Source organism: Lepidochelys kempii, chromosome 2 (genome assembly GCF_965140285.1).
Source record: "Lepidochelys kempii isolate rLepKem1 chromosome 2, rLepKem1.hap1, whole genome shotgun sequence".
NCBI classification, from domain to species: Eukaryota; Metazoa; Chordata; order Testudines; family Cheloniidae; genus Lepidochelys; species Lepidochelys kempii.
In genome coordinates, this window is record NC_136381.1 from 104,038,648 (window position 1) to 104,060,801 (window position 22,154).

A 22,154-nucleotide genomic window follows, 5' to 3' on the forward strand; every position below is an offset into this window, starting at 1 on the left:
ACCTAGCTAGATTACTTACTAAAAGTTCTGAGACTCCTTTCCTGTTCTATCCTCGGCAAAGCAGCATACCAACAGGCACAGACCCTTTGTTTCTTTCCCTCCTCCCAGCTTTTGAAAGTATCTTGTCTCCTCATTGGTCATTTTGGTCAGGTGCCAGCGAGGTTACCATTAGCTTCTTAACCCTTTACAGGTGAGAGGATTTTTCCTCTGGCCAGGAGGGATTTTAAAGGGGTTTCCTCTTTCCTTTACGTTTATGACCGATACCAAGGTCAGAAGAGACCATTATGATCATCTAGTCCGACCTCCTGCGCAACGCAGGCCACAGAATCTCACCAACCCACTCCTGCGAAAAACCTCTCACCTATGTCTGAGCTATTGAAGTCCTCAAATTGTGGTTTAAAGACTTCAAGGAGCAGAGAATCCTCCTGCAAGTGACCCGTGCTCCATGCTACAGAGGAAGGCGAAAAACCTTCAGGGCCTCTTCCAATCTGCCCTGGGGAAAAATTCCTTCCCGACCCCAAATATGGCGATCAGCTAAACCCTGAGCATATGGGCAAGATTCACCAGCCAAATACCCAGGAAAGAATTTTCTGTAGTAACTCAAATCCCACCCCATCTAACATCCCATCACAGGCCACTGGGTTTATTTACCATGAATATTTAAAGATCAATTAATTACCAAAATCATGTTATCCAATCTTACCATCTCTTCCATAAACTTATCGAGTTTAATCTTAAAGCCAGGTATGTCTTTTGCCCCCACTACTTCCCTTGGAAGGCTATTCCAAAACTTCACTCCTCTGATGGTTAGAAACCTTTGTCTAACTTCAAGTCTAAACTTCCCAATGACCAGTTTATATCCATTTGTTCTTGTGTCCACATTGGTACTGAGCTTACATAATTCCTCTCCCTCTCCGGTATTTATCCCTCTGATATATTTATACAGAGCAATCATATCTCCCCTCAACCTTCTTTTAGTTAGGCTAAACAAGCCAAGCTCCTTGAGTCTCCTTTCATAAGACAGGTTTTCCATTCCTCGGATCATCCTAGTAGCCCTTCTCTGTACCTGTTCCAGTTTGAATTCATCCTTCTTAAACATGGGAGACCAGAACTGCACACAGTATTCCAAGTGAGGTCTCACCAGTGCCTTGTATAACGGTACTAAAATCTCCTTATCTCTACTGGAAATATGTCGCCTGATTCATCCCAAGACTGCATTAGCTCTTTTCATGGCCATGTCACATTGGTGGCTCAGTCATCCTATGATCAACCAATACTCCAAGGTCCTTCTCCTCCTCCGTTACTTCTAATTGATCCATCCCCAGCTTATAACTGAAATTCTTGTTATTAATCCCTAAATGCATGACCTTGCACTTTTCACTATTAAATTTCATCCTGTTACTATTACTCCAGTTTACAAGGTCATCCAGATCTTCCTGTATGATTTCCCTGTCTCTCTCTAAATTGGCAGTACCTCCCAGCTTTGTATCATCCACAAACTTTATTAGCACACCCTCACTTTTTGTGCCGAGGTCAGTAATAAAAAGATTAAATAAGATTGGTCCCAAAACTGATCCCTGAGGAACTCCACTGGTAACCTCCCTCAAGCCTGACAGTTCACCTTTCAGTAGGACCCACTGTAGTCTCCCTGTTAACCAATTCCTTATCCACCTTTCAATTTTCATATTGATCCCCATCTTTTCCAATTTATCTAATAATTTCCCATGTGGCACGGTATCAAATGCCTTACTGAAATCTAGGTAAATTAGATCCACTGTGTTTCCTTTATCTAAAAAATCTGTTACTTTCTCAAAGAAGGAGATCAGGTTAGTTTGGCAAGATCTACCTTTTGTAAAACCATGTTGTATTTTGACCCATTTACCATTGACCTCAATGTCCTTAACTACTTTCTCTTTCAAAAATTTTTCCGAGACCTCGCATACTACAGATGTCAAACTAACAGGCCTGTAGTTACCCAGATCACTTTTTTCCCCTTTCTTAAAAATAGGAACTATGTTAGGAATTCTCCAATCATACGGTATAACCCCTGAGTTTACAGATTCATTAAAAATTCTTGCTAATGGGCTTGCGATTTCATGTGCCAATTCCTTTAATATTCTTGAATGAAGATTATCTGGGCCCCCCGGATTTAGTCCCATTAAGCTGTTTGAGTTTCGCTTCTACCTCAGATATGGTAATATCTACCTCCATACCTCATTCCCATTTGTCATGCTACCATTATCCCTAAGATCCTCTTTAGCCTTATTAAAGACTGAGGCAAAGTATTTGTTTAGATATTGGGCCATGCCTAGATTATCTTTGACCTCTATTCCATCCTCAGTGTTTAGCGGTCCCACTTCTTTCTTTGTTTTCTTCTTGTTTATATGGCTACAGAACCTTTTACTGTTGGTTTTAATTCCCTTTGCAAGGTCCAACTCTACTTGACTTTTAGCCTTTCTCACTTTATCCCTATCTGTTCTGACCTAAATAAGGTAGCTTTCCTTGCTGATCCCTCCCATCTTCCACTCCCTGTATGCTTTCTGCTTTTTCTTAATCACCTCTCTGAGATGCTTGCTCATTCAGCTTGGTCTACAACTCCTGCCTATGAATTGTTTCCCTTTTCTTGGGATGCAGGCTTCCGATAGCTTCTGCAGCTTTGACTTGAAGTAATCCCAGGCCTCCTCTGCCTTTAGATCCATAAATTCTTCAGTCCAATCCACTACCCTAACTAATTTCCTTAATTTTTGAAAGTCAGCCCTTTTGAAATCAAAAACCCTAGTTGCAGATTTATTTTTGTTAATCCTTCCATTCAGTTTGAACTGAATTAGCTCATGATCACTTGAACCAAGATTGTCCCCTACAACCATTACTTCTATGAGGTCCTCACTACTCACCAAAACCAAATCTAAAATGGCATCCCCTCTTGTCGGTTCAGTAACTACTTGATGAAAGAATCCATCAGCTGTCGAATCTAGGAAAATCTGAGCCCTGTTATTATTACGAGCACTCATCCTCCAGTCTATATCTGGGAAGTCAGTCTCCCATGATCACACAGTTTCCATTAGTATTTACTTCATTAAAAACATTAAAGAGTGCTCTGTCCATATCCAAATTAGATCCCGGTGGTCTATAGCACACCCCAAGCACTATCCCAGGGGAGGCTCTAGTAGTTTTCTTTCCCAGTGTAATTTTTGCCCAGACGGACTCTGTCTTATCCATTCCATCGCTTCTTATTTCTTTACAGTCTACCTCATCATTGATATACAATGCTACTCCACCACCTTTACCTTTATTTCTGTCTTTCCTAAACAGCACATACCCTTCAGTAGCTGTAGTCCAGACATGACGACTATTCCACCATGTTTCTGTTATCCCTATAATATCTGGTTTCACTTCCTGCACCAGTAGCTCTAGTTCCTCCATTTTGTTACCTAGGCTCCTCGCATTGGTGTACAAACATCTTAATTTTTGCTGTTTGGCCTCGCTCACATTCTGTACCCTATTAGGCATGGATATTCTACAGCCAGTATAACCTATTAGACTGGTATCCACACTGCCCTTCCTCCGTATATACATTCTCCTACCCCTGGCTGTACCCTTTCTTACTTTTCTTCTGTCTCAATGCTAAAATCCGGCATGGAGATTACCTGGACATTTCCCCCAAATTCCTAGTTTAAAGCTCTCTTAATCAGTTGTGCCAGCCTCCATCCTAGAAGTCTATTTCCTTCCCTACTCAGATGAAGTCCATCCCGAGAGAACAGTCCTATGTCCATGAATGCCTCCCAGTGGCCATACATCCCAAAGCCCTCCTTATAGCACCACTGCCTAAGCCATCTGTTGATAGTCATAATCTTGTCACACCTTTGTTGCCCTTCTCTAGGAACAGGCAGAATCCCACTAAAGATCACCTGAGCCTCGATTTCGTTAAGCGTCTTCCCCAGCCTATCATCGTCTCCCTTAATACTTTCCAGTGAGAATCTAGCCATATCATTTGTTCCCACATGAAGGATAATTAGGGGATTCTTTCCTGCTCCCTTTAGGATCCTTTTCAACCTCAGGTCTACATCCCGTATCTTAGCACCTGGAAGACAGCACACCCTTCTATTCTCTGGATCAGCTCTGGTTACAGACCTGTCTGTTCTTCTCAGTAAAGAGTCCCCGATCACATAGACCTGCCTTTTCCAAGTAACGGTGCCATTCTCCAGTCTATCCTGTTCCCTCTGGCTACAAGTTCTTTCCATTCCTATTCTCCCTTGTAATCCTCTTCAACCCATCCTGTATCCTCCTGGGGCTCATATTTGGTGTAGTCTCCATTGACTCTTCCCCTTTTCCTATAGGACTAGCCACTCTTCTCTTCTTCCTTGCCCTTCCACCTTCAGTGACTACCTGCTGAGCACCTTCTTCATTTTCCAACTCTGCAGACCTGTTCTTGAGCTCTGTTTCTCCTTCACTAGCCCGTCTTTTCCTCTGCCTGGTTATTTATTTATTTATTTATATATCTATATCTCTATATATCTATATCTATATATATATCTCCACAATATTCAACTGTAACTTTTTTTGGAATCCATTAGTTTAGTAATATGAATATTCCCTGTATTGGCCATATCCACCAATCTAGTTATCATATCATTATTTTCGCCCAGCATTGAGTTTCTAACACTTTATACTAGTCTGCTTTTTGTAAAACACATAACTTGTTTGTAATGTCACTAATTCTCTTCAGTTACTTTTATGTTCATGTCAATCTGCGTGGTTTGAGCTTCCACCACATCTTAATTATAGGTTAGTCACATGTACTGAAAGGTTATCTGGTTTTAGATCTATGACATCCACAAATGTTTTAAAATCCATTTTGGAGTTGATGTCCTTTAAATATAATTTATATGGGTGCACTGGAGTCTGATAATGAACCAAGCTTCTGTGCACACTTAACAAATATGGCATCTTGATAGGTTTCAGTCTGGGTCAGTAAAAAAGTGTATACTAGATGTATCTTAAACATCTCTGAATTTTATAATAGCTTTAATATCTCAGTTACACAAATGGCTGTATGAATCATTTATTCAAAAATGCTCATCCCGGCATAATATAAACAAGTCAATGGAGTTACACCTGAGATGCATTTTACCCAATAAATATTTCATTTACTGATCTAAATTTAGATGGTATAAAAGACTTAAAGTAGAATCTGTTCCTGTTACTTACATGCATGCCTATCTTGATTTTTTTTTTAAATTGTTATGAAGATTGTATTGAAATACTGTGTGACATCTGTAGTATCCCTTACAGAAAGCATTTAACCAAAACAAAACACTTAGGCCTTGCTTCAAAACCATTGGGTCTTTGGATCAGGCCTTTAATATGTACGAATAATTACATAAAAATGTGTAGAAAGAGGATAAAGAAACAATTTCAGTTTGAGGTAACAAAAACTGGAAATTTTATAGAACCTGGAGGGGAAAAAAAAGCTGGCTGTAGTGTGATGTATGGTTTCTTTTTGTAATTGTAAGGTTCGTGTTTTATTCGAACTGATCAGCTAGATGGTGAAACAGACTGGAAGCTTAAAGTTGCTGTCAGCTGCACACAGAGGTTACCAGCTTTGGGGGTAAGCATTACAGCTATTTATTTCACTATCTCTTCAGTGTACCTATTTATACCTGCTATATAGTAGAAAGCTTTATTACAGTTAGTGTGTATATAAATATGTTTCTACTTAAAAAGAAATTTAATCCATAAATGTGATATTGGTCTTTGCTATAAATAATAAGTAATGTCTGTTTTTAATTCTATGGGAAAGACTGGATTATGCAAATATTTAATTTTTCCATTTAAAGGAGCAAGAGAGGGATACAGTTGGGTTTGTGTCTTCCACTGAATGTAGGCTTGGGGATTTGGGACATAGCAGTCCATTCTCGTAAAGTGAATGCTTCCTGGCACAGAGGCTTTAGGGTCCTTGTGGGTGAGGCATACAGGATTACACAAGGATAGAGATTTGCAGTGACTGCCTGCCAATTTTGTGTGCTTGTGTGTGTCTTTATAGGCAGTACAGGTAATGATGCCTATAGTTAAGGATGTCCCACATTTTCCTTTACAAGAACATGTTCTTCAGTTGCTTATAACTTTGTCAAAAGTAAAATGTTTGAATTTAAATTTTTCATGCCAGGTGTCTGCCTTAGAAAAGTTTCAACTAAATTGGCTCAGCTGTTTCCATGAAAGGCATTAGGAAAAATATATTGTTTTGCTTATATTAAAAATATTCTTAGAGCGGTTTTGTTAAGAAGGTCTAGTGCCTCTGTACTTTGGATACAGGGTACTTGAAATTTGACTGGAAATGAGGGTTGTCACCCTGGCATAATGGATGTTGTTTTTACTATCCCTGTGAAAACTCTCTGAATAAGTCTCTGAAAAGTTTGTCTGAGCACATGCTCAGTAGATACTTCCTGGAATTTGACAACTGACTTTTCTGAAGATTTCATCAGCACTGGGCTTGTCCATCCCCTCACAACTCCTGTGTGCCAAATGGACTGTGCACATGCCCATCTCCACAGACCAAATGAACATGCTTCATCTTAGGGCTTCAGGAGTTCAGCTGGACTTTTTCTGCAATGCCTCCTCCCAACTGCTTGTGACTGCTATGGCACTGAAGCTAATAGCTCTGGGATTGTCTTTCCTGTACTCGCAGTGCTCCCCTTGCTGGCGCTCAGGCAAGAAGGAGGAAGAGGAGGAAACCACTGGACTTGAATGTAGAGGGAATGGGGTAGATGAGGGAGTGAAGCTTGGGAAAAGAGATGTGGGCAGCAGGATAGGAGCTAGGAGCTTGTGTCAGGGACAGGAGCAGAAGAGGACAGGGAGAGATTGGGACAAAAAGATCTCTAACCACAAATGCATGCTCCTCCACAGAACCTGGACTTGAACCCAGAGATAGCATGCATCCCCACGTTCCTCAGTTGTATAGCACATAGCTGTGAAACTCACCGGCAAAATGTTTCCCCATTCCCTTCCAGTAGAAGGTCAGCATAGATAACAGCCTTCTACTGATACCAGTTACTCAGGTCAAGCAGGAGAGGTTTGTGTTGTAGATCTAAAGATCCCAACCCTGCTGATGACTATGTGGAAGGTCAGTGTGGTTTCACACTATGAAATTTTTGTTTTTTCAATTGTTAAGTTTCTAAAAAAAAATTAGCTAACATTTTAAAAGAACCCTTTATTAAAAGAAAGTTAGTTAAAAAGTCAAGCATTCATAAGTTAAGAAATGCCTAAGTTAAGGTTGCCCATGCAACTTTAATTTGGGTCCCTTGTGCCTAGCATATGCCTTATGATATAGCCATCAGTTACATGATCAAATGCTATTTTTCCTTTTTGCCTTAATTCAGGCATTTCCTAACTTGAACACTTGACACTGCAGCCTAAAAAATGTAGGGGGAAGAAGGACACAAACCAACTTCGTTGAACTGAAAGAAGTTGGCTACATTTTTATTTAACATTACGTACATACTGTATCCACTACAGTCTATGAGCAGGTACTACAGCCTTGCAAGATGAGTCTCAATGCAAGTTTTGTGTAATAAGGGATGAAGGAAATGCCTTGAACTTGGAGAGGCAAACCCTTTATCTTTCCCACTATGTATCATTATTAATTATTTCAAGGTCTTGCCCTGTTCCTTGTGCTTGAGCCCTTTAGGAGGCCAAGATGCTCTTTGCTGACACGGATCAATGTCTGAGTGGTTCAAACCGCTGTCACTCCATATTACTGTGGGTTTCTTACACCTTCCTCTGAAGTATTTGTTGCTGGCCAGTCTCCGATGCAGGATACTGCAGTAGAAGGACTTTGGGTCTGTACTACTGCAGCAATTCCTATGTCCTTAATGACTTCCCTCTGTTATCTAAGGTAGAATCACCATTTGCATTAGATTTGGGAGCCAATGGATCACCTATCCTACCAGTAGCCTACGTTTTGTCCATTATAAGCTACCCTTTTGCAACTTCCCCTCAAGATCCTGACTCGTGATAAATCTGAAAACTAAATGTAAGCCTTAAAGTGTGAAATAAATGATGGTTCAAGTTCCTCTGAATGCAACTGTCAGTCCAACCTTAACTGTGGAGTTCTTGGAGCACCTCCATAATTCGAGCTTAGTCAAGTGATCTTTTCAAATTCTTATGGCTTGGACTATATTGTTGATAAGAGTGTAGTAATTTTGTAATCTAATACTGAATGAGCTGAAAATACTGATAGGTATCAAACTACTTTGAATCACCACCTTGATTTCAGCAGGAATTGTGGAAATCCAAAATAACTGTTGTTATGTTATAGGGAGGAAAAAATTATAAATACAATAAATGTTTTTTCCATTATAACAAGATGTATAATATAAATCAGTGCCCATGCCATTTACTATAGAAATACATGTAAATGTAATGTATTCTTTTTGAAAAAGTTCAACAGTAACAACCAGAAATATTTTCAAAATTCTTCACACTTTATGTACAGGATATTATGCACAACATGAGGTGTAAAAATTACCTACTGAGATGAGGTTTTCCTTAGAGAATGTCATCTAAACTCTAATACTTAGACACAGTGAAGCAGCCATGTTAAATATGAAAAAAACCTTATTTAATTTGAGTAGTCCATTCTAGTTACCCACTCTCACTTCTTTAAGCTTTTGCAAATAAAGTATTCTTCATAGTGAAAATTTCCCATGATTAATCTCAGCCCAACGAATATTTTGTTGAAAGTTGAAGAAATTTAGGCAAGGTATAAAAGAGTTCTGACTTATTTTTTTTAAATGTCCCTACCTTTTGTTTGTGTGCTCAACTAAAACATGACTTTGTTTTACATGCCTACCTTATTTACACATGTAGTCCACAACAAGGACACCTGCTTTTGAAAGACTTGACATATTTTTGACAGGATGTCATAATGGCAACAGCAGCATCCTCTCCCTACGGCTAAGAAGTATCTGGTGCTTTAGAAAATATGAAGGTTTTGCCTTTAACTCAAGTAGCAATCAACCAGTTGACAATTACTTAACTCTTACACAGTTTGGAACATGAGCCCTAAAATCCAGAGAATTTTGGCATAACCAGAGTACGTAACACATTCACTTCTATTAATTCTATATAACAAATGCCTATCAAAAAATAATAATCCTTCTACCATAGAAGGTATATGAATAAAGTCCCTTAAGCTCACATCTTTGATATGTATATAATGATAATTTATAGCATTTGTGAGTTAAACTGTAAATGACAAACTACAGGAATAGGCTGGACTGATTCTTTTTACAATAATTCTTGAATGCCACCTGCTGGACTATATCTAAAATAGCTGTGGCGATATCACACTGCTATATAGCTTCCCCACCTCAGCTCTCCTTATTTAGACAAAGGTCCCATTGAAACAGGTGCAAGTTTTGCCTTAGGGTAAGAAGTTCATAGACTGTATGCACAACTCTACATTAATTGCTACTGTAGTGTCAAAAAAAGCAGGAACGGGTTAATACAAAATGTTCAGTGGCTCCACTTAAAGATTATTCTGGCTCTAGAGATATTGACAATTATAGCAGTGTCCCCCTTTGTAAGTATGTGGAATATCTTGGAATTCAATACTGTTTCTAAAACTGAAATAAAAATGCTCACTGCATGTGGATATCTAACTACTAAACTAAGTTAAGGTTTGTAGTTTACTACTATTTATAGATTTAACTACAAAACAGCAAAATGTCAGGTTCTGTTCATGTAACAAGCCCAGCAGAGGGCATGGAGTGGCTTCAGGTCTGGTTTCCAAGGGGTCCTTCACCCTCTCCCTCGCCCCTGGATACAGCAGTGTCCAAATCCTGGGTGTGCTGGTAAGCAGGTGGTCTCAACTGCAGCAGAGTCTTCCCTATTGTTGCCACAGCTGTGGATGATCCTGATAGTGTTACTGGCTCCCAGTGCACCGAGGGTCATCTTCCTTAAACTCTGTCTCTGGCTGAACTTGGAACACATTTCCAAAGGAGGAGTTTATTACTATATATAATTATACATGACTATATTTTTAAGAATTGAAAAGGGTGGACAGAAAGTGTAATTTGAGAAAAGTAGTAGACTAAACAATTTGGTCTTGCATTTAACAGCATATAATGTCCATAATGGTCACCCATTTTGATTTCTTTAGCTATCCAATGTAAAGGATTATCAGTATCTTGTGTTGTCATGAGCTGTCAGTCCCATCAACAGTGCAACATTGTAACCTTATCCACTGTGACTAAGGGAATAAATAAACCTGCAAACCTTCAGAGCTTTTCCTAAAGAACAGATGATACCACCAAAGATGATCAGTACAGATTTTGTTGTCTTCTCAAACCACTTAATGTGATCAGAGAATTAAAATTTCAACAAGTCATTTAATGATGGCTATGCAGCAAGGACTGTAACACCCAGGTTAGGTTTCTTGTGGTTTCACAGTCATGTGTGGGGCAGAGTTTTTTCTGGCACTATGCATGTTCTAGGACATTCTTCTCTGGCTTATTTGATCAAGTAAATTTATTAACAGCAATGAGGTCATTGTAATTTTCAATAAATGGTGACTTGCTGATTTATATCAAAAGATCCATACAGCAGTAAACAATACCATTTACATTTAATTAGTTTTATTGAACCAAAGGCAATTTTATTTGTAATGAACCACATGTTATGATTAAGGATGTATTTTAATGATCTTTAAGTAAGATGAACAAGTGTTGCCCTTGACCTAATAAGGAAGGTTTTTCTACATTATTGATAGATTCAGAGTGATTTCAAAACTACTATTGTGAAATGTAAAGGAAAACATTACTGTACCATCATTCAGTCATTTCATGACTAATGTAAACAGATTAAATGCATTTTTTCCAAATTGTTTACAGATAATAGCATCAGCTAACACGTTATTTAGTGTTTCAAAAGTCCAGTTTACTGTTGTATTAAAATAAGTTAATTTCATAGTCCAGACTGTTCTAGACCCTGTTGTTTTTTTTCATTATTCTTTTAACCTGGAATTGCTGTAGAATTCAGCTGGTTTGGGCTATTTACTTACTTTTTTCTCTTAAGAATGCATATAATTGAGATAATTTGCTTCATAAATATGATGATTTAAATGGGCCAACATTTCACCCAGAATTTATGGCTTGTGAAAGTAATTCTAGTGAATTTCATGAACATTAATTTCTTTATATTAATGTGATTTTTATTGATGAATACTTGATTGATTTAATAATCTCATTCCATTATTCTTAAAAGCCATTTATAAAAGAAAAACTCTTCAGTGTTTGAGTGTCCTTTTGCACAGGCCCTGCAAATTTTCAAAATAGTTTAAACTATTTACATACTGTATCATGTCTGTCATAAGTCTTGATCCATCTGTGTTAGTTTTCGAGCCTCAGATTATGGAGCCATTAACTCCTCTGTGTAGCTACTGGGGTGAGATTAAGGGAAGCTTTTGCCTCTGGGATGATAGTGTTGGATGGAGGAAAACCTTCTTCTCCCTTTCTATCCCACTTAAATTGTAAGACTAACTGTGGACCATGGCCCTCTTAAAAATTTTCCTTGGTTGATAAACAGTCACTTGGGACATGGAATTATATCCATACTGGAATTTAAATCGGTGATCTCTCTCTCCCTCCCCCGTGTTATGAAAACCTAGCTTCCATGTGTGATCATCATCCTTTGAAAGATGTTCATGATAAATGCTTAATGTTGTACTGTGCATCTGACTGCAGGGGAAATTTCCCTTGTTCAGAAAACAAAGTTACTCAAGGAAGCTATTGGGTGCAGCAGGTATGCCATTTAGGCAAACATATCCCCCCACCTCCCCAAAAGCAACCTACCAAATAAACTACTATTTTGGTATCCTCTGTAAGTGTAAATCAGTATAAACATTCTAGCACTTAGAGAAAAGAGGCCACACTTGGAATACTCTGGAGGTTCTAGCTTCCTCAGAATAAAAGGATATTAGAGACTTCTGTAGAAAATGGCCACAAAAGCACAGGGGACTTTAGGATCTTAATTCTTGAGAAAGATGAGAGAATTCATTTTTCACAAAATGGAAATTAAGAAGGCTTCTGAAAGACAAAGATGCTCTTAGATCTCAAAAACAAAAAAAGGGGGGCAAAATATAAGGTGAAGAGAAAGAGAATATTTATACAGAGGGGTTAAAATGCAGTAAGCTACAAAGGGCATCAGTAGGAGCAATTAGTAAAAACAGTAGAAGAAACATTTGGAATCAGGAAAGTATATTGTTGTACAAATGCTAATTTACATGAGATGAATCTTCCCACTTCCATGCCTTCTAATGTTGTTTCTCAACTAAGGTACTCTGGAAAGAAAAAGAAAGAAAGAAAGAGAAAGTTTTTGCTTGACACACTTCAGTGACAGTTTTTTATTGTGTATGAGTATGTGTGTGGTATTAGTTTTCTGCTGTACTATCCAGTTCTGAGAGACTCTTATTTTTCAGTGTACTATAAAGCACATAATAGCCTGGATTATCTAAATTGTAGGTGATAACAGATTGGGAAGAAGTGAATAATGAAGATATAGGACACCACATGTGTATTAGTTTCCTATGAATTATTTCTCACGAAGCTGATGAAAACTAACTTAATAGGACAAGAATGCAATGAGTGGAACGTCGTGTGAAAAACGACAATAAATGGCTGATGGTTTAAGATAAAAAAAGATATTTTTCAAAAGTTAGTGTTGAAACTTGATTTACTTTTATAACACTTGTCAACGGAATGCTAGAATGATATACGGATATATAGTCGTGCAGAGTATGGGGCAAGATATATTTCTTCACTACAAAATAAAAATGTCAGTTACAAATTAATTTGGTGACTCATGTAGATTTATGTATAGAGGTACTTTTTCAGAATAAGATGGAAGCAAGTTTGATAAAATGCAAATGAGAGCTTAATGTGTGGATAATGAATGTACTTACTTATCTAAATAACTAAAAATATGGTAAAATGATTGTGTGTAATTCTTTATAAATAAGACTCTTTCTACATTCAAGGTCAAATTGTGATAATGTGACCATGATGAAGGGAGTAAAAATGCTTAATTCAACTTCTGAAGGTGACCCATCCGAGATACCACAAATGGAGTGCTACTGCCTTTAAAGTCTGCTGCCCAGAGAAATCATAGCTAGTATGGAGGAGATCTCTTTACTTCCATGCGGCTATCAGCCAATGGAAAAAAAGGAAGTGAGAGGTGATGTGTGGTATGATAGTTCACTTAGGGGATAGACAAGGACTGCAGTGCAGGTTGTGATACTAGGGTGGACTCTTTTTGATGTCAAGTCCCCAATCACTCTGGTTTATTTACCCTTCCAATGCAGGTGGTTGGACTCGCTTTTGAAATCTTACTTGATCAGTTTTTGATATTGACTGTCCAGAATGCACTAAAAGTAGGACTGTCAAGTGATTAAAAAAATTAATCACGATTAAACAATAATAGAATGCCATTTATTTAAATATTTGTGGATGTTTTCTACATTTTCAAATATATTGATTTCAATTACAACACAGAATACAAAGTGTACAGTGCTCACTTTATATTTATTTTTGATTACAAGTATTTGAACTGAAAAAATAACACCTTACAATCTCAAAATCCTTGGTTTTGTTTTTTTGCTTGTTTATATTTCTGGTTTTTAAATAGCCAAATTTTATCTTTTTTTAAATATACTTGTATAAAATTATGTAAATTTTTTAGTTCTCTAGAAAATTGCTTTGGAGATTGAGAAGTCTTTTATAAACAAAATAAGTACAGTTTATAGAGTGGCACTGCAAGACTCTCACTGCTGCCTTGCTAATAATGTGCCTTCCCCCCAACTTGGAGGGACCAGCTCAGCAGCATGACCATAGTTCAGTCTCCATGTCCATTTAGTTAATGGTTTATCTGCTGACACAGACAACAGTATTGTTAATATAACTTCCAACTCAGCAAAATAGTTAATTATGTGCCTAACTTTGAGCATGTGAGTAAACCCATTGATTTATCATGCTCCTGTTGCAGTTGCTGGAATTTTTCATATCCGCTTCAATGAGAGCAGGAGCAAATCCACTGTGCCAGTTCTAAGCAGAGGGTGGGGTGGTATTGATGTGGACATCTGGACACTGGACTGAGACTACCAAACTAATTTCCCATAGGACATTAAGTAAATCTAAGCTTTCTGTTACAGAATAGCTAAGGGGAAGTCTTTTTTTTTTTCCCCCCCCTCTTTGTTGACTTTGGTCATTTAACAGCACTTAATATTTATTCAGTTTCATTATTTTCCCCGATATATTCAGCCATTTTCGCCCTTGCTGAAAAAATGCCCATGAATGTCAACAAGGAGGCAGGATACCCTTTTAATTATTTTTAAAGGAAAAAAATCAGGAGATACAATTTTCATTTTTAATTAGGCTATTAAAAAAAACCAACCCTCCAATAAACAAAATCTCTTTCACACTTAAGCTATAAATACAAAATAGTTTAATAGGTGGCATCTAACATTTGTACAAACTTGATATTTTCATTGTTTTCTAGCACACAATTCCTGTATAATATGAGATGTACTGTAAGCAGGGTCTGATCCTAGTCCTTACTTGAGTAGAATTCTCATTGACTTAACTGGGAAAATAAATTTACTGATATTTAAAAAACATAAAAATGAACAATAGTTGCTTAGTTGTGTGTGTATGTGTGTATATGCATTCATTTAGTAATAAATTAAATTCATGATTAAATAAACGTATTATGTATTACAGGATCTTTTTTCAATCAGTGCTTATGTTTATGCTCAGAAGCCACAATTGGATATTCACAGTTTTGAAGGTACCTTCACACGGGTGAGTAATACCTATGTATGTACCTGTGTCTATCCCAACTCCTCTACTTTTCTCCATATGTGGAACCCATCATTTCAGTATCTAAACACAATTTATTTTTCTCTGAGTTTTAGGTGAGCATTTGTTATTCCCTTGTTATAAAAGTATTTTATATTAGCAATATTTTTTATACTAAATGACAGGAAATTATATTAGCAAAGCCATAAGGTTTTTTTAAGGTAGAAACTAGAAATTGAGAACTTTATATGTCCAGATGTAGTAGTATTGTTGTAGAAATAGTTCAAAAGAATATGTTAATATTCATTTTACTTCCAACCACAATATATATTGTCTAAAACACATATCACAAACTGAGGGGAAATTGATCATTTAGACATTTGTCAGTAGTGTGAGGCAAAGCAGTTGCTAACTTTTCTGCACTGAAGAGCCGTAGTTTTAAATTCAGTGTAAATCATATCAGTTGGTCTTTTGCTGGTTATTGTGGCTTCCACGTGAGAAGCTTGTATTTTCAAATTTCAGAGTGTCCCTAAAAGAATAAAAGGTAACTGGAAAGAGGCCACATACACTTGACTTAGGCCCAAAATTATGTTGAAAAGAAACCTTCCAATATCTGTCTCCAGAATTTTGTTTTGGTTTTGTCAGTTTGTTGCTTTTATTCTTTCATTTTAAAATAGGCGTTGTTTAATTTTCTAAATTAAATTTATAGTAGTAATTTATTGTTTTAGGGGTTGCTTTTGTGGCTTGGTTTTTGTTGATAATGGGAAAGGGAAGGATGAGGATGTGAAGAGACTACACAATAACCCTAAGGTTGTTGTCTATGAAAAGAAACATAATGCGGGTAAACTTACCTGACCATTACCCTGCAGGACAGGTCGTAGATCCTTGTTAATCGTTGATAATTGTTAAAAAAAATTGTGGAAGGAAAATGAGTCTCAAGGCAGATAGTTAAACAGTGCCAGCTGAGGCCTGATTACCAATTCCATATTAATTGAGCCAAAAGAAGTAGCTGAGAAAGCAGCACCATGCCTTGAGGCCCTGTTCACTGATATGCTGGTAAGTGTCACAAAACCTGCAGTAAGATGGAGTTAGGGTTGAAAGTATGGAACTAAGGTAAAATAAATTGGAGGGCTGTTGTAATTATCCCCAATCCAAGCATTATAAATGCAGGAAATTCAGAGTGTAATGTAAAAAGTCTGTCCATATTAACGTATGGAAATGCCCAGTCAGATTAACCAAATCCTCTTAACTCTGCCCAGTAAAGATACCATTTGAGAGAGGTCAGAAGGAGAAAGTGTCTGAAATGTCTTTAAAAATTGGTTAAATCTAGTTCAAGAACACAAACACTAAAATGACTTAATTGTGTTGTTTTTCATGAAGTCAGTAAGGACAGAATGAAGGTTGTTCGGATGCTGTAGCAGTGCATTTCCTTTCCTTAACATGTTTACATTTTTCTAATCAAAATATGTGCCAAAAACTTAGCAAACCTTACTAACTTTTTTTCATTAACATCCCTAAACGCAGAGAAAGATTGACCTCTCTGCAAGGGTACTAAGGAAGGGTTTTATTTTATTTTATTATATTTTGTTTTTGGGGTGCCTGTGTATGAAACAATGGACTGAGATTCACTAATATTTCATACTGTATTTGCAACATTTGGGTTTTGCTGCATTTTTTGTCACATTGGTATTATTAATGAAACAGAACATCAGGTTTTTAAAAGATATTTGCCCTTATACTGTTGTTCTTATTTGATATAAGAGTAAATGCAAGGAAAATGTGGGGCATTATTGTGTGTTTCTTGTGGGACAAGCACGGCTCCAATTTTGGTATGGAAATTGGTGGTGAATATCATAGCAGAGATGGGGGGAAAATAAATCACAATAATAAAACACTTTGTATATTATTGCTACATCAACATACACAAGAGTATAATGGGGTTGCTTAAAGATGGGGTGTGGGGAGAGGGTGTTTGGAGACCAATGGGTGGGCCTGGCTCCACACTCCAGGTATTGTGACCTAGTACATGGGGTTGGAATGTCACTCAGGTTTGTCCTGTTTGCCCCTCTGGAAATAGAGAGGCAAACAGGACAAACCTGGGTGGTCTGGGATGCTGTGCACCAGTGTGGTGGCCTCATCAAATATGTTTTTATAGCCATGTCCAAAATTTTGCAGGTTTTATTCAAATTCAGAGTTGCTCTGACTACCATGACCAAATCATAACCTTAATTATAAATTCATCATCTGTTTTGTTTATTGTTTATAATTACATGTTCTAGGAGGTCCTATTTGTTAAACAGTGAGTATGAATCATATAGGATTGTATAGTCATTGCCATCAACTTGTTGCTGCTTTTTCAGTTGACCCAGGTGACTCAAATTGGTAATACATTGTAGCTCACTAATTAAAATAACTGCTGCCAATTCTGGATACCCTCAGAGCTGGGATGTTGTAGCTCGACTTATGTATATGGAGAATGATATATACCATATATAGTTTGTGCTGTAAATGTGGCTGGCATTCAACTTAACATTGCTACCAATTTCCTCAATAATGTCACTGTAGGACTAGTTTTGCATGCTTTACCTTCTTTATAAAAAATTGGTTCTTAAAGATTTCGTGTTAGTTCATCTTGCTCTTAGTGATCCCTGGCGCTCTGACCTGGAGTTGGGGTTTCTTCTTCTTTCTTCCAATTCCTCTGCTTCCAAACAAAGATATGATGGAACAAGGAAAACTTCCTCTTATGCTTGATCCACTTGGTTCCCTAGATCTGCTTTTTAAGGCTTGAGAGACTGCTTTTAATCAGTTAAATCTCCAGGATATTCTGATAGAAACTGGACCAGATCCTGAGCTTTGATCCAAAATCTCTGTGTCTGGTGACTTGCAGTATAGTACCATCTTGCACACTAGACTTGGGAATGCTCAGGGTATGTACAATGTCTTATTGAGAAGCCATTTAAATACTTTATGAGAAAACACTATTTCCTGAAGTAAATGAGGTTTGCGACATGGGCATCCAGCAAGGTCAATGACCCTCTATCAACTGCAGTTTTTATTTTCCATAATTTGCTTATATCATAGGAATGTAGTTTTGCTGTGAGTACAGTTAGATTTTCCCTGTCACAATAAACATGCTATCTCCTTATCGAGGGAACCTCTATCTTTGGGCAGCCAAGTTACAAGAGGGTTTAAATGATGGGTACCATCCATGTTCCCACATGTTCTTGAACCTCTACCTTCTTTGGACACAAATCTAGTGCTGAACAAACTGATGGCACATCTTTGAAACACTTGGTATATCTGTCCTATTAGGTGTCTGTTTTGGTAGCTGTTAAGTTAGCCACGGTAATGAGGCTAGTCTGTGTCCTAGTGGCCAATTCTCCCTGTATGGAATTTTTCTTTTTTAGAGTTAAGTTGTGACTTTGCCACAAGCAAAGTCAAGCACTGTGAATGGGGCAGGACATAGTAGCATTGCCCTATGAGCAGACTAGACAGCTGTTTGTGACGAAGTCTGATTTTCCACAGCTCTGGGGAGAGCGTACCCTGAGCCAACCTGATAGTTTGTCCAGTATATTTCCCCTGGCATGAGCACAACTGCAGTGGGCAGTGTGAAGAGGAGCTAAAGCTGCACCCACTATCTACCCCTGCCTGCCCGTTCCCCGTCTACCCACTTAGAAGAGTGATTAGTGGCTCTGTGGAGATCGCTTCCCTTTTCCCTGCACTGCTATCTATGATATAGGGAGTGTCTTGCATGCCCCACTGCTCCCTCTGCAAGAGCACATGGTACTGTACACAACCTGGCGCTTACATGATGATGGAATTCCCTCATAGTCTCTAACTTTCCCAGTGTTTTCATGTAAACGTCACACTTTTTACCAAGGGACAATAAACTAGCTCTCTAGATCTGATTGTACTGTGCTAAGTGGTATGAGATTAGATTTTACAGGTTCAGAGAGACAATGATGCATGCATTTTGAGTCATCTTTGGGATTAAGCCATGCAAAATGGGTTTTCTGTTGACTTCTCTATTGTCTTGGTCATTAAATCTGATCAATATTCAGCAGCTGTTAAAGATAGATGCAACCACTTCTCTAGAGTGTTTTTTTAAGCAGATTATAGTTTCCAGAAACTTTCAGATAGCTACATGTAGTTTGCACGCTCTTTTAGTTAGTGTTATAACATATTTTAGACTCACGTCCTAGGACACATTCATTTTGACAAGGCTGTCATTCGTTCTTTTTTCAAATAGTGCTGCTTTATAAGTACCATTTGTTAGCTTCCAAAAACAGGGATTATGGAACACATAGATCTCCAGGATGTAATATCGTAAAGATTGTCAAGAACTGCATATGTATAAAAGCTCTCTAGTGAAGTAAGAATTGGAAACTAACCGAACCAAAAGCTTGCAGTTCCAAGTTACCTCAATTTAAATTGTGTTGGCAATCAACTTATCTAAACCAGCGTGGGAAGCTCTTAGAAAAGTTTTTACCTCTTGGAATCTGGACTGTGGAAGATTAAATTATTCATCAGTATTCTGGAAATAAAGTTAATTCTGATGACAGGAGGAACCTTCAGAAATCTAATAGCAAAAAGATGAGTTCCAATCCAAAGAGACATTCAGTGAAGAATTACTTTAAATCTATGATCAGTGAAGAATAACTTGTTTAGTTATAGAATCAGATTATTTCCAACTATTTATTGCTGTTCTCCGTTACTGCAAACTAACAGACAACATCCTTGTGGACAGATAAACCCTAATATATCTGTTAGAGGTGGATTATCCATTGAGGTCTTGCATCAAATGCTTCAGTACTAGTCCTCCTTTTGCCCCTCCCCCAATTGAGTAAGGTATTTTATTTTCCTATCTGATGGTGGTAGCGGGCTTTATATTATGCAATTGTTTATGGTGCCATAGGTGTTCATGAGCTTAGGTGATGCTATACTTTCTGAGTAAAGACCTATTCCTGTATTGAACATTTTAAATTATGGTAAAACAAAGCACTGGGGGGAATATTTAGGGGGAATAGTGGATTATTGCAGAGCCAGTGTACATATTGTGTTAATTCTGAGGGGTTTTATGTTGTCATTATATGCGTGTCAGCAGGAAAAGGTGACTTGAGCATAAAAGAAATGCCATCTCATGTGAACAAACTACCCTTGAATATCAGTTCATTTTTAATGACTTCTCTGGAAATTTCATGCTACAAGAGAGAATGGTTATGTTTGTTCATTCCCTCAGTCACCCTCCCATAAGCCATAATGACCTTTTGGAAATTTGCAGAACCACTTGTCCTTACCTTAAACACCTTCCTCTGATTAGGATGCAGAAACCTGAATAAAATAAATGTAAAGCTAAAACAACACTATAGCACATTTGCATTTTTAACCATTTAATTCCACTTTATTCGTATTATTAGTAATAATTTTATTAAGGGGCAGATTGTGGGTGGATACAAAAGAAAGCTGCATCTGAAAGGTGGGCTGGTTTGGTGTGGGACGTGTAGTGCCTGGGGTAGAATGGGAGTGGTGAGGGAGAGGTAGATAGGTTGGGTAGGGAGCAAGCAGCAGTAGAGGAAAGGCAATAAAATGGTCACTGGAATGGAGAAGCACATGGAAGCAAAGTGAGCTTCAGCACCAATCAGCATCTTGACAAGCAAGACATGAATGGAAGGAGGTTCAGCTGCCAGTACATAATATTGTGATTGCAGTATAAAAAAGGTTTAATAGTGTCACTTGTCAGCTAGAAGAGGCAGCCTGTCTGGGGTGAAGAGAGACCAGCCGACATAGGATTAGATGCTTCTTCTCAGTTGGCATTATAAAATCCATTTTTCCATGAACACGGCTCACCTTTTTATCTTTGCCATCCACTTTTAAAACATGGGGAAAGAACTTTAAAAGGCACATATTAAATTTATTGTCTTAGAGAGCAAAGAGCTCTTGACGTACAGCCACTGTATAATTGCTTGTGCATTTTCACAGCCGTGTGTCTACGTTTTTCTTTTCTTCTGATGTTAGTATATTCAAAGTTTTACAAAAACAAAAGCACAAAAATATACTGCAAAGAAGAAGGTTACACTGGTGCAATGGGTTTTCTCCATCTCTAATTATTTATTCTGTTAATCTTATATTTTAACTGTTGTATCAATCTAATCTCCCTCTTCCTATTAAAACTCAAAATCCTTCTTCAAGCTGTGGTCCACAGATCTGATACTTCAGTCTGCTTGCAGCTTAGGGGCAGAACTCAACCTGTCAGTCACTGATGGCAGGGGAATGCCTTTGCCTCATCAAGTTCCCTCCAGGTTTTTTTGCCCCCATAGTGGCTGTTAGGGTGTCAAAGGCACCATCTTTCCAGATGTGGGCTAGGTAGCCTATGACCAAGCCATCAGTTCCGTCTGTGTTGATTCAGAAGAAAAAGGTGAGGGAAAAGAGGGTCACTGTGAACAGTGCTAGATCCGGTGGGTCAGACTTATCAGTTCTGTCCAATTTGGATACATACTCTGCAGTTCTGACTGAAACCTAAATCAGTTTTGCATTCAGTTTCATAGTCCAGGGTTACAGAGCTAAGCCTCTCTGGATTCGGTAATGCTTAAGTCTGTAAGGCTAGCACCATTGTCTGTTCCAACTTCCAGGCTGTTGTCAGATCCAAAAAAGACTATTATTGTGACAGATTATGTTCATCTTTCAGTATCTGTGTGTTCATCTGATCTGAAAGAGAGACCCTTGGAGGAGAGGAAGAGAAAGGCTCTAAGTGTTCTGAGAGCTATATCCCTTTCTCTTGGAAAGAGTAGTAAAACAGAAGATATTGTGAGTCTTTCTGCAGATCCATCTTTAGCTCCTTCTAAGACACCAGGCGGATCCTTCTCACCTTTTATGTCGCCTCATTCTCCGGTGCTATTACTATCTCCAGTGAGATCCATGGCAGTTTTGAGACCTTCAGTTAGAAGAGTACAAAGGAAGAGTTAAAAATTCAGAACCATCCACATTTGTCACCTAAGTCTGGATTTTTTCTGTCTTCAGGACAGTTTGTGCCCCTTCCTGGGGGTATATTCTTGGATTCCAATTATTGCAGAGACTGGAAGTCCTGGGCTCTGTGGGATTACTGGGCTCCAACACAGGAGTTTCTGAATCATCCAGCTTGTGGATGCAGAAGTGATGTTCTGACTGTTAAAAATCCAGCAGCTGAGGAATCTTCGGATCTGATTCCATCAGATTCATCTACAACTCAGTCAGTGGTGCCTTATGCTTTGTCTGAAGAAGAGGATGAGAAGTTTGCTCCCCTTTTTGAGCAAGGTCAGTTTGATTCAG

At 38.0% G+C, this 22,154-nt stretch overlaps 1 protein-coding gene across 8 annotated transcripts in view; it reads left to right on the plus strand.

Moving 5' to 3' along the window:
* ATP9B (ATPase phospholipid transporting 9B) overlaps positions 1–22,154 on the plus strand; it is a 297,033-nt gene that overhangs the window by 144,502 nt on the left and 130,377 nt on the right. For 7 of the 8 annotated variants that reach the window (XM_073331800.2, XM_073331798.2, XM_073331797.2 and 4 more), the window contains 2 exons: positions 5,514–5,608; positions 14,772–14,852. The exons of the other annotated variant lie outside the window; for it this stretch is intronic. In XM_073331800.2, the coding sequence (XP_073187901.2) occupies positions 5,514–5,608; positions 14,772–14,852 (176 nt within the window). The remainder of the gene's footprint in view (positions 1–5,513; positions 5,609–14,771; positions 14,853–22,154) is intronic. 8 annotated transcript variants of the gene reach the window in all.